This window comes from Thalia democratica, chromosome 5 (assembly GCF_965202585.1).
Source record: "Thalia democratica chromosome 5, ktThaDemo2.hap1.1, whole genome shotgun sequence".
Classification (NCBI taxonomy): Eukaryota; Metazoa; Chordata; class Thaliacea; order Salpida; family Salpidae; genus Thalia; species Thalia democratica.
Window position 1 is genome coordinate 16,972,702 of NC_139169.1, and position 13,825 is coordinate 16,986,526.

The 13,825-nt window shown below is 23.9% G+C and overlaps 1 protein-coding gene across 1 annotated transcript; it reads left to right on the top strand.

The window, feature by feature from the left end:
* The first annotated feature begins 1,525 nt into the window (after window positions 1–1,525).
* Window positions 1,526–2,311, top strand: LOC145836297 (E3 ubiquitin-protein ligase DTX3-like). Its single transcript, XM_082944111.1, has one exon. It carries the CDS (start codon window positions 1,526–1,528, stop codon window positions 2,309–2,311), a length of 786 nt encoding a protein of 261 aa, XP_082800237.1.
* The last annotated feature ends 11,514 nt before the right edge of the window (window positions 2,312–13,825 follow it).

Sequence of the window (13,825 nt, forward strand, 5' to 3'; positions counted from 1 at the left end):
TATCTAGGTTTTTTAATAAGCTATTTATCCTTGTAAAAAAAAATTACAATTTAATCAGTACCTGAATTTTCATAAGGTCTGCTTATAAATGTTTTAAATAAGTTAACCTTATAATGACTAAATCAAAAAAAAACCAATATAGAAAACTAAATGAGGAAACTAAACCTCATATTAAGCAGTTTATAAAGATTATAATAGACAGTTTGGTAACTCTGCAGAGCATTTGATTATTAATGTTTAGTTCAATTTAATAAAAAGCTGAAAATTTATTCCTTGGAAATGTTAGATGAATTGAATAAAAAAGGTTTTCATTGTTAGTCCAGCAACTAAATCTTAAAAACAGTTTAAATGTAATGCTAATTTATAACTTCTAGTATGTATAGGGTTCATAGCTGTCTGACTAAATTAGTCGAAATCATGCTAAATCTTTTTTCTAATAAATTAGAAAAATCAAAATGCTTTAAAATTTCTAGAATTGAAACTTTGTCTGTTCATATGGTTTAAAAATTGAGAATGATTTGTCATGGGGAATTAATAACTTGTGATTTTCTACTAAACAAGCATTGACTTTTGTAGCTTTAATTTAAGTAAAACTTTGGCAATATTGACAAAATGAGAGTTTTTTTCATTTCAAAAACATAAAAACTTAAGAACATATTTTTTAACTAGAAGAATTTTTTTTTTGTTTGATTTAATATTTAGTTTTTATGAGCAATATGTCAGTACAAATTCTTTTAAATCTATAATTTTTAAATTTATTTTTTTTTTAGAATTAATTTCAAGTAATACAATTTTCAATTGGCACATTTAATGTTTTTTGCAAACATGTAGTATACTTTTTAGTGAAAAGTGGAGTATAATCAAGTAATTTAGCAGTGTTGATGTTATTAAAGTTATTAGTTAAAAGTAATAGTATGTTAACAAGCAATGTGAAATTAATATATCAGATACGTCTGTAGATGTAAAAAAACGTTAAAAAAACTAAAACTTTTGTATTATTTTCTAAAGCCACATCGTGTTAAGCATTTTGAAATAAAATATAAACCCACTTAACAATTTTTACATTAAGGTTACGATAATGTAGTTAAAGTAATAATTTATTTTATTTCATCTAGTTAAAAGCTCAACTTGGTGCCAAGTTATAAATTTTATGTACAATGTCATTGTAAATCGGTCTAAATTGTGATAGATAAGTTTAAAATTTCAGAACTGTGCGCCTATTAAAGCTTAATATAGCACAACTATTCAATTAAAAATATGAAATTAAATATATAAATAAAAAATTCAATATATTCTTAATTTTCAATTTAACTTTTTTACAGAAAAATAGGATAAATATACAACTATGTACCAACGTCATAAGAAAAAAAGGAATTCCACTGGAAAAAACAGTTTAGTGAAAAAAACTCTATTTAAAAAAAAGTCTAAAAACAAAAAAAGTAAGAAAACTGTGATTAAGTCTAAACTAAGCTTGGGTACAAAAATGTTGATTACATTTGGACCAGGTGTTGTTAACTTTAATCCAATGGTCAATTTTCCACGTAATAAAATTTGTAATGATGAATGGACTGACGTCAATGAAACCTATAGCCGACTTGAAGAAGGAGAACAATTCTTGTTCAATTATGAGACAAGTGAAAATGGGAATTTAGATGAATTTTTTGTCCCAGTTCCGAATGATCAAATTAATTGTGAAGATGATTGCGATATTTGCATGGAAAAATACAATAATGGAAAAGAAGTGAGTAGAATGACTCGATGCGTTCACATGTTTCACACTCATTGCATTCAAAAAGCTTGTGAAGTTTCGCAGCGTTGTCCAATCTGTAGGGTTTGTGGTCCAAAAATGGAAGGAAATTGTCCTCCTGGAAGAATGTCATGGAAAGTTGTTGACAACCTCTATGGACGTAGGAGACTTAGACGTAGGAGACGTAGGAGACGTAGGAGAACGAATAAAAGGCTTGCCGGTTATGAAGATTGTAAGGTGATTGAGATCCTTTATGAAATGAACGGAGGTTACCAAGACAGTAGACACCAGAACCCTGGTGTTTGGTATAGTGGTATGGCGTGGAACGCTTACTTACCAGACAATCCGGAAGGAAACCGTGTCCTAGACTTGTTTAAAAAAGCCTGGAAGATGAAGAGGACGTTCACTGTAGGAAGAAGTTTAAGTTTAAATAAGGACAACAGAATAACTTGGAATGACATTCATCACAAAACAAGTCCTTATCCATATGCACAGTATGGGTATCCAGATTCTACATACTTGACTCGAGTTGTTGAAGATATGAAAGCAATGGGAATTTATTAAGTTTAAAATTAGCTAGTGGTAAACTTTTTATATGCCATGTTTGTTAGAACTATTTTCTTTAATTGGTTTTATTTTATAACAATAAGTCGTTAGATTTATTTAACTGTCAGTTTTACAAATAATTTTGAATGTTGTAGGATTTTAATAACTTAATTTATTTTGAAAAAAAATCTATTTCAAGTAAGCATAATAAAGTAAGCAAAAATCTTAATTTTCGTCTGTTCTCTATTCCTTTAAATTTAAATTGATTTTAGCCGCCTGTTTATTATAAGTCAAAATTTTGCAGCTTACTTGCTTAATTATTAAACAGATAGTTATTTTCAGCGTCTTTAACGTGCAAATCTGTTAAGATATTTCATAATGGGCTTAATAAACTTTACATTAAAAGTGTTTATAATTTTGTATTTTGCTTGTAGTTAGCTCTGATATTATATATAATATTACAACTAAAAAATTACCTTTTAAACTTAAATTTTATGTTTAATTACATTCAATTAGCCAAGTTAATTCTATGCATTTTCTTAATACCTAATGAAAAACTAATTGTGTAAACTTATATTAAAACAAGTTTTAAAATTAATAGGTTGCAGTTATCAAGTTTTTAGGAACAGGTTTTAAATAACAATATTTTCCTTGAAAACAAGGTTTTTTATTCAATTAGAAAAAACATTAAATACATAAACTAACATCTGTTATTATTTATAACTACAAAAAAAAATTTTCTGTTGTAAATAATTTGTAAAAATTTATCACATAGAAAAATCAACTTTTCCTGAATATAAGGAAAAACTGTTTTTATCATACATATGTAAGCTTGTATATTACTATTAAACAAATTTTTTTATTTACAATCAATCATGTAATTTGTTTTGATTTATAACATAATCGGTTTTTGTAATAGTTGGCTTTAATTGTATTTAAAACTAGTAACATTTAAAGAGTACTAATATACAAGAGTAATTTTACAAAAGTTTATAAAAACTTATTTCACAAATAAATTAAAATTTATCTTATAACGTGTATTTTTATTACATTTCAACTAGATATAAAACCCTTTTATTTCACTATTGCTTAAAGCCTTGCTTATTTAACATCTACTACAGCCAAGATTACTCGATCTCTTCTAATGTACTGCTTGTTTTACATAGCAAATTTTTTTTAACAACTCTTTATTGTACTTGACTTGGGTAAACAGATTTACTTATTCTAAAAAATAGTTTTAGACAGGTATTGGAAAATTAAACTACAAATAGTTTTAGAGATGTATTATAAATTTAAACCAGAAATAGTTTTAGACAGGTGTTGTAGAGTTAAACCAGTAATGGCTTTAAGCTTTTCGAAGTCGAGTTGCACAAGGCACATACTTAGTTTGTTTTACAAAATAGCATTCAGTAACATTTATTTTAAAGTTTTACAAAGTAAAGTTTAATATAACTGAATTTCAAAAATTATAAATATTACCAAAAGTAATTATTGATTGAGTTAGTATAATAGTTTTAAATCATAATAGAATCAATTATATAAAAAGAATATTTTAAAAATTCATATGAAAATACTTTTTTTTGTGTGAATAAATTCCCATTTTTATATTTAAATTAAAATTTATAATAACTATTACTATAAATACTATTAATAACTTGTAAACTTATGTTTAGTAACCTTATAAGTTTTATTACTGTTTAAAATTAAAATAAGGAAATTTAAAATATCACTGTAATACAAGCCAATGATATTATGTATGATGGAATTATTTATTTTAAGAAAAAGATTTTTTTTTAATATATGCAAATGTTACTCTAGATATGAAATGGTCGAGTGTTCGAAGTGAAATTGCTGTACATAGTAAATAATAATAATAATAAGTTTTTCAAAAGTTATTATGTTAATTAAAAAATAATTTTGGTAAAAGGTTTTTTAAAATAATTAGATGAGAAAAAAGTAATAAATAAGTAAGTTTTTCAAATTTAAACACAAACCTCGTAAGTGTTATACATAATTGTATAGAAATGATGTTTACAGAGCTTTTTTTTCCACTCAAATTCAATAAAAAAACAAATAAATATAAATTCAGCTAATTTTATTTTCAATTATATCACAAAGTATTACAAAAATTTATCTTATAATAAATGTGTTTTTACTAGCTTCATGGAATTCTTGGACAACTTTTGTTTTATCTTCTAATTTTGTTCTGTGTTTTTTTAATAAGTTTTAAAACTTTTGTTTTTGTTAAATTTTTTTGATCAATGTTTATTACAGCCATCATCAACAAAGTTGAGATGCTTCGTGCTATCAGTAATAAGAAACGAACTTTACCTTGATGACCATCTAGTATTAGTGGTAAATAGGACCTAATGAGGACGAAACCGGTAGTAGGTTGTCTCAAATACTGTTGTTGATGGTTGTGTGGCAAAGTTCATAATTGAATATTATATTTTTCTATAATTACTTAATTTATCTAAAGTTTATCCTAATATAAGAAAAAATTCTATATAGTTATTATGACTTATAATTACTAACTTCTACTATTTGCGACTAATTTTATGTCTATCTACATAAAAAAAGTGTTTTAGATCATTCTATATTTCACCTGCAGATCTGCTGTAAAACTTGGTCATACCAAATGGATGTTACTAAACACCTGAGTTGTTATTATTGCAGCTCAGCGTTTGTGTTTTATAAAAATATAATTAAATACAACTTAATAAAATGTGTATGTTTTCAGTTTGTTATGTTTATATAAGCCCTTAAAACTATTGTTTTCAGATGTTTTGAAATGTTTTTATATTTAATTTGCCAAATTAAGAATTATCTAACTATTTTTAAGTTGAAAAAATCAGTAGTAGAGCTTTCTTAACTATTTATATATTACAAAAAAAACATAAGAGGAAGTTAGTTAGTACTCAGATAAAATATAAAAGATTTATGAAAAATACAATAACGTTTAAATGTTATTTTTTAAGTATTTAGAAGTTAAAGTAATTCACACCACAAGTCAAAGCAGTAAAAACAATGGTTACTATACTAAAAGTAAAAGAGAGGTTCAAAAAGCTAAAAATCATAGTAAAAATTGTTAGCAAAAACATTTCTCATTCGTCCGCTTGTTTCATCAAATTTAAAAGTTTTTTATTTTTGTTGGCTTTATGACTATAAATTAAAATATTTTCAAATTTTTCAATTTTTTCCTTTAACATTTATAGTAATTTGTATGTTTAAAACTAAATTAAATTTACTTGAAACAAAAGTAATTTCAGCAAAAAACTTTTCTGTTTTTAAATTATAAAGTGTTAATTAAAAAATTAAAATAATCGTACAATTTTTTACTGTTTTTGTTTTTTAAAGTATATGCTATGAAAACTAAACAAATACATATTACCTAATTGTATAAAAATATGAGCTTTATCAAAGTCATATGAAATATAATTTTTGAATTACGTATACTGTTAATCATTATTAGTGTTTTATAAATACTTTTAAAAATATAATTTTATTGATCGACTTAAAATACATGTATTTATTAAAACAAAAGAATTTACTGGTATTGATCAATAAACATTAAATGTTAAATGATTCTTCATTAGTAGGAAGAGGTGTCCTAATTTTACGACAGTTGTGTTCACTGTTGAAGATAATGCTACTTGCTGTGAATTTAGTTCATGAGTTTTAATTTCATATTGATTTTTATTTTTACTCAATTTATTTTAAGTTTAAAGACGAGAATTAGTTTGAATACTAATTGTAATTTTTATTTTATTTGAAATATAGAAAATAAATTAACTTGATAAAATTTTCTATTACTTATAAGTAACTTTTTATAACTAGTTGTAGTAAGTAAGTACATAACTACATTTTTTTCGAGTTTTTTAGTAAACTAAACATTGAGTAATACTAAAATCTACCAATACGCAGTTGTAAAGATTACCTAGTCAAAACGCTAAAGAGAAGCATGCGATCATAAACACCCAAAAATCTTAATACAACTGCCATCCAAAGTAAATGCCTTTTTTGTTAATAAATATCATGACTTAATACAAATTATTTTTACACTTGAGTTTGGCATTTACTTTTATGAAAATTTAATTAGAAAAGGAAAGTAAATTGTCGTAACTATTTTTTACACTTTTTTCGTTATCTTAAAGAACTAAGCTAAACTTTTGGAATACTACTTACTTATTAAATTAGTAATTAATTTGAAAATGTCTATTTGTAATTACAGTTATAAAATATAAGCCCTGAAAAGCAGTTTTTTAAATTTTGAAACTTCGATTATATATATTTTTTTTATTAAACTGTATTAAGTTTACATAAATTAAAACTAAAAGAATCAGAAAAAAGTCATGAACTTACATTTCTATACCTAAATTCAAATCCTTTATTTAAAACAAATATATTACATACAGTTAATTTTATTAACGAAAATAACGACTAATGTATTTTGACTAGTATAGGTAATTAAAGACCAAAACTTGCAGGCAGTCTTAGTATATTATAATCATTAGTTTAAACTTTGAAAAAAAGAACTTAATAAATCTGTTGCATGACACTAAACTCAATGAAAAACCTTTAGAAGTTGTCGAAAATAAAATTGAAAGTCAATCAAACAAAACAAGTGAGAACATAATTTTTACGAGCATAATCATCAAATTTTATATTTTGTTACGAACAGAATTAATAAAAACACAGCCAGAATAAAATTGTCTAAGGTAAATAAAAACTTTTGAACTTTAAACAATCCAAAAATACCAGTAAAACAGAATGTAAAATCTTGATATTAAATCATTCTAAAAAGTTTCCAAAAAAAAATGCTACTTTAAAACTTTTACCTATTATGACGTGGCGATTAATACTTTATTTAAAATCTTTTTCAGCTGGGCAAAAACGAGCATTTTTCGTTACCGAAACTTATGATCTTTCAGTGTTATAAATTCAACATTCATTTTTTTGAAATTTATCAAATAACCGAAACAAAGTCAATAAACAACGTTTTTAGTGATATTCTAAGAATTTTTTTTTTTAGTTTTTTCTTTTCTTTTTTTTCACGGGGTTCACAGTAAACCAGTAAAAACACGCCCCTGGTATACGTTATGTAAAAATTTAATAAAAAAAAAACAATAAATAGTAGCATGACAAAGTGTTTTATCAGCTTAAAGACAAACTGTCGTTACTATTACATGTACTTTTTGATTGTTAGAAACTATACACATTAAATTATTACAGCATAGGTTATAAAAAGAAATTGTACTAAAAAACGTACATTTAACTATTAGCAAAACTATTTTTCACGAATTACTTTAGTTTTGACGATAATTAGATTAAGATTTTTTAAAGTTGTTTTAAACCTTACGTCATTCTTTGTATAACAAATAACAAAAAAAATAGTTGTAATACAAGAAAGGTATGTTTTTAAAAGATTAAAATAATGGTTTAAATCTTAATTAAAAAAAACAACCAATGGTTTAGTTTCTAACAAAGAAGTTATATTCGTGTATTTTAAAAATAATTATAAAAAAAGTGTTTTTTTTCTAAAATAATACCAGTCGCTACTAATTTTATATTAGTTGTCATTAATTTACAATAGTTTTATTAAAACAGTATAAGTTCTTATACTAGACTAAAACTATACTATAACTATTTTAGATAATTTTTTAAAAATAGGTTTGAATATATTTTTGCTTGTTATAAACTAAAGAACTAATTACAATACGACTAATCAATTGTATTAATATTATAAAATAGGTATTTATAAACTTTTTGATCACAAAGTTTTAAGAAATATTTTTAAGTAAACAAATAAATTGTTACTAGTTAAAGTAGTTTTTAAATTGATTATAATCTAAAAACTTTAACTGTTTTCTCTAAACTATGGGATTGAAAAAACTTAAAAAAAATCGTGTCTAAGTAAATTTATAGCGTTTAAGCATTAAAGCATTAATTTAAAGTGTTTAATAAATAACTAGATTGTTTACTAATAGAAGTAATTTTTAATTACATCTAGTCTTAAATTTTTTTCTACTTTTTTCGATCTATGAGATTGATAAAACTTGTATTAAGACATTCTTAAATAAATCTAAAGCATTTAAGCATTAAAGTATTGATTTAAAACATTTAAGAAATTAGCTAGATTATTTAATAATAGAATAAAAAATTCAATTAAATCTAGCCCTTAAATTTATACTAATTTTTATAATCTAAAAGATTAAAAAATTGTATAATGAAACACGCATACATATTTCAATTACTAGTTTATTCAATGATACATATACAAGTCAGTTTAACTTGATAAAGATAAAAAATTTCAAGCAAAAAATAAATTGAAATAAAAAGAAACCATTTATACAACAATTTCTTACTTTTGTAAGCAAAAACTTAAAGTATTTTACAGTGCTTTTATTACTTTTGCAGAGTATTTATTGTAATTAAAATGAAAGTTATTACTGTGGTTACAATTATACTTTCAGTAAGTTTGTATGAATTTCTTTTTATATGAAGTAGAATATAACAACCTCTTTTTTGTTTGCTTATTTTAAAATATCTCCAGGTTTTATTAAATAACTACAGACTTTTTATAGAATGTAATAGAATGTAATAAACAATATTTTTTATAAATAGCATTCAGTTTCAGTTATAGAAATTAAACGAACCTTTGGAACTTTACTTTCTTAATATAGTGAAAATATTTAAGCTTTTTTTTTACTAGAATTATTCAACTAAAAACAAAAATAAAATCATTTATAAACAATAAAGCACTTTTTTTCGTTTTTTAATACGTTCAAAACTTTTTCAAGCTATCTATACAATATCAAATGCTTTTATCATTAGTAATACTAGTTATTGCAATTTGTTTCAAAGATTTTTCTTAAAGATAATTTAATAATCATTTTATAAAATATTTTTTTTTGCCTAAGAGGCTGTTTTTGTTTGTTAAACGTTGCTGTAACGTCAATATATTATATTAAAATTAAAATAATCAAAAATAAAAAACATATCATAACAAATACACATAATGGGAAGTGTTGAAATTAAATTATTTTTAGATACTGACGTTGGGTACTTCAACAAAAGTGGTGGAAATTTTGGATTTATATGTTTCGGAGAGCAATGGACATTTTATAAGTTATGATTTGAAAAACGCACTGAGCACGACCAACAGTTTTATTTACAATAAATTTAAACTAAAACAAATTGTGAGTTTTACTAGTTTAAACTAGTTTATTAAATAATTATTATCTTTTTAATGTTGTAGTTAGTTTTAAATTGAAACAAATTGTGAGTTACAAAAATTTTGACTGTTAAATCAAGTAATTTTAATCCTTTTATCATTTTAGTTTAAACTATTCCAATATACATTGGTTATTCAGTAATGTTAAATAATTAAAAAAGAAAAACTAAGTTTAAGTAAGCATTAAATTAAGGAGCAGGTGTTATAAGTTCGAATACCAAAATATTAATTTTTTTAATTTTTTTTTCATTTTGGTTATTGTTATTTGTATTCGTTATCTAAATACTAAAAGCTTTAACAATTAAAAAAATTTATTTAATTATACCGTTATTAATTATTATAATAGTGAAAAAAGTTATATTTGGTACTCATTTTAAAACATATAAAAGTTTGGTCTAGCGATTAATTTTTATATTTTGAAACCGAAATACATAAAAGTTTAATACAATTATAATTATTTCTAAAGTATAAGTATATTATTTTTTCACCTGCAGGTCAATCAGTTTCATTTGTTCTTACGAACTGACGATTACCAGTCTTTTATACTAAAAGTGCAAGCACCAGATGACAGAAAGTGTTTGTTCAAAGGAACCGTTAAGCACAATTCCTCAATAACTGCTGATGTACAACTATGCCCTCAAGTGGTTAGAATTAACTTTGAACTTTTTGTAATTTATTGAAGTGAAAACAAGTATGATTTTTACTATCGTTTATGAACAGAGGTTTCCAACCTAAGGCCAGTATATTGTTTTTAGTGCAGTAAACTTTTAAAAAATTGTATTTATAATTACAATAGTTATACAATTATCAAAATAAATTTGAATAATATACTAAATTAACTAGTCGTATCAATTATTTCATTTAGAATATTTATTTATTGAACTCAAGATTAGTTTCAACAATAATTGAATATAAAAATAAATTAATGGATAATAAATTTTAAAAGTTATGTGGTTGTTAAAATTTATGTTTATAATTCACCAAATTACAATTTAAGTTTTGGACATAACTAATTTAGTACAATTACTTAGTAAGTGCTAAAAAGATTCATTAATGCTAAGAACAAATATTTTTCTTAATTTTAAAATTTCAAAACCAATTGTTAATCAAATATTTGTTTTATAGCAAGTAAAAGCTAAAAAATAACAAATTTAAAGTTCTTTTTTGTAGTAAAACCACTTTAATAAACATATGTACATTTATTTTAGTTGTAACGCTTACAAAACTACTGTTTTTTTTTCAGAAGATAACCACGAACATCGGAATAACTTACAAAATGTTACAAGTAAACCTGAAGAGAATAAAAAGGTCATCATTGAATGGGGAACACAGAGATGTTGACGTTTATACCGCTACAGGTTTCAATATAACAAAATAAAACAATTCCTTGATATTAAAACATAGAATTTAAAGAAATTGTTGAAACAAGACTTTGTTTTAAATATTTATTTTTAGTTATATATATTGTCTATTGAACGACAAAAAAAATTGCGCTCAAAATATTTTGTCCTAAGACCTGGTGCACGAAAAAACCTTTTGGTCATCGAGTCGCACACCACGGATACCTTTTATTGCCTTGTCCAGGACAGAAATTGCCATATTTTAATGATTAATGAATTTTTTTTAATAACAGTTTTTCTAATATACTTACTCTTAACTTTGATGCTTAATTTTTATCATATAAATTCATGAAAAATACCAAAGTAATTAATGAGTGAAGTAAATTAGATTTAGTTGTGGGTAGTAAACATTTATAAAAGAAAGTTAAACAACAATAATACTGTCTGTTCATATTAGAAGACTTTACGTAAAAATGCAATAATAAACAGCGAGAAAGTACAGATACATAAATGGTTCAGTTTTGAAAGAAGCAGAATATTTTTTTACTTCCGAAAATAGATCACCAGTCACTTTAAACATAAAGTATCTGATGGATTATGAAGGATTTAGCAAATTTTCAAGTGAAGAAGATGCAAATAATTGGATTTGGGCCATACACGAACAAGTTCTTTGTTTTTAATTGACTGATGAATTATTTTTAAAGGACTTTCTAAATAACTTCTTCTTTTATTAGATAAATAAAATTAAGAGAATAAAGACTATTTCTCTCTAAGTAATTAAAAAAAAAAGGAATGAAAATACTAATAATAAACTAATTTTTAGGTTAGATATTATTACAGTAAACTTGGACGACCACTTAAACTGGAAATAGAAAACATCAACTATATTACACAAAATGACGTAAGAAAGTTTTTTGTTTGAAAAAAATTAAATCTGTACAAACACGTACAAAATTTAAGCTTATTAGTCATAATATTTTATTAATCTCTATTAGTTAAATCTTTATTATTATAGTCTGCGGAATTAATAGCTTCTGAAGACGTTATGATGAATAAATTAAACCTTTACAAGCCATCACTCTACACCAATAATACATTAAAAAGTAAAAAGAAATCAGGCTTTTTAACCGCATATTATCAATCAGAAATAAGTCTGAGCAGTTATCTTGACAAATATGGTCTTTTTCAACGAAGAATTAATAAGGCAGACGCAGTTATATTATTTTCAAGTTCGCTTCCTAGCCAATATGGTTTGTTTATTAAAATTTTAAAAATGCTATTCTTAAATATATAAAAATATTTTGAGAATTTTAAAGCTTTAAAACATTTACTAGCGGTTACAAATGAAAAAATGTTTATAAGCTTAAAGTTTACATTAAGCCTAATAGTTATAATGAATCAAAAATTAATTAATCAAGGTATGATCAAGTGCACCAGGTTAACAAAAAATCTTAAAATTAAAAAACTCATAAAAAAATTAATAAAACAAATGGTAACGACTTTTAAACAAGTTTTTCTTTATTTCATTGTAGATTGTTTTGAAATATTTGAACATACTTTGAAACATTGACTCAAATACTGCTTCCAATTGTGTTGTGGTTTTAAAACACTAGTTTAAGTTGAACACATGTAAAGTGTCTACAGTTAGAAATCAAACAATTATAAAACTTTGCGTTCAATTTTAGGCTGTTTGTTAAACTCAATGACTGTTTCTAAATTAAACAGGTATTTGGCTTGTCTTTAAAAATAACACATAACTTTTCATTTCATTTACACCTTCTAAGGTTAATGTTTTGGTGAATTTTCACGTTTGTATCTTGAGTTGTATAGTATGTGTTTTTTTAATATAAAGGATTTTTAAAATAGGTACTTCTAACCCGGGTACGATTGGAACAACTGGTGCAAAAGCTATTGTAGGAATTGGTACAGGTTTCACAACATCTATTGCGTTAGCCCTCGCTCACGAATTCGGCCATTTGTTAGTTTAAATAAAGTAAAATGAAAATTTATGTAAAAAAGTTAGTAGAAAAGTAGGCATACGCGAAAATTAATGATGACAAGGAAATTAAAACTTTAGAAATAAAAAAGCAACTTATCCAAATTTATTTTTTATGTTTGTTGACTAAAATACGAAAAAAATAATGTTTGAAAATTATCAACCAAACATTTTAGTTCAAGAAATTATATCATATATACGTTTGTTTTTAGCTTCCCACTACATGTGTTTTAGTCTAGGAAAATAGTTAGATGTTTTTCATACAAGCAATTAGAGGTAACCACAAATAACATCGTGAATTACTCTAAAAAAACCGTTAAGTATCTAAAAAAATCTAAATATTAAAAACATTAAAAAAAATAATTTTATAAACAAGGCATAAAACAATTTAGAACTTATTTACCATAACAATGAAATAGCTTAAAAAGTGTCCATACATGTTGGTATTTTAAGCATTCTTAAGTAGTTATTCTAGTCGCATTTTAAATATAAATATATCCGATATTTTTGGTAAATTATCATCTGAAACAATCAATATTTGTATATTTTTCAACTAACATTACTTCTAAAAGAATTGAAGCAGAAAACCAACAAAATAGTTATAAAATTATCAATCCCATGGTACCCAACTTAAAAAAACACTTAGTTTAGTTTTCTTGCCACTGAAAACTGACGGCTGCCTGCAAGTTTTTAAGCAGCATAATAATCTAATACACTAAGAACTTTCATGTACAACAAAAGTCTATTAAAATAAATTCTGAACCAAACGTCAATATTAATTTTTATTTTTATGATAACCTTTGTAAATCAACTTTAAAACAAAACTTAAAAATTATTAAATTAGTAAATATATATTTTTAATGGTACGCAGGTAAAAATTATTTTACATTTATTTAGTATTAAGTGCATGAAACAAACAAATGACATTATGCAAGTTTTATAAGTGATAAAAATTTAGAAAA

Excerpts from the sequence above, each read along its gene's own strand:
- LOC145836297 (XM_082944111.1), top strand. The coding sequence starts at position 1,526 with ATGGTCAATTTTCCACGTAATAAAATTTGTAATGATGAATGGACTGAC.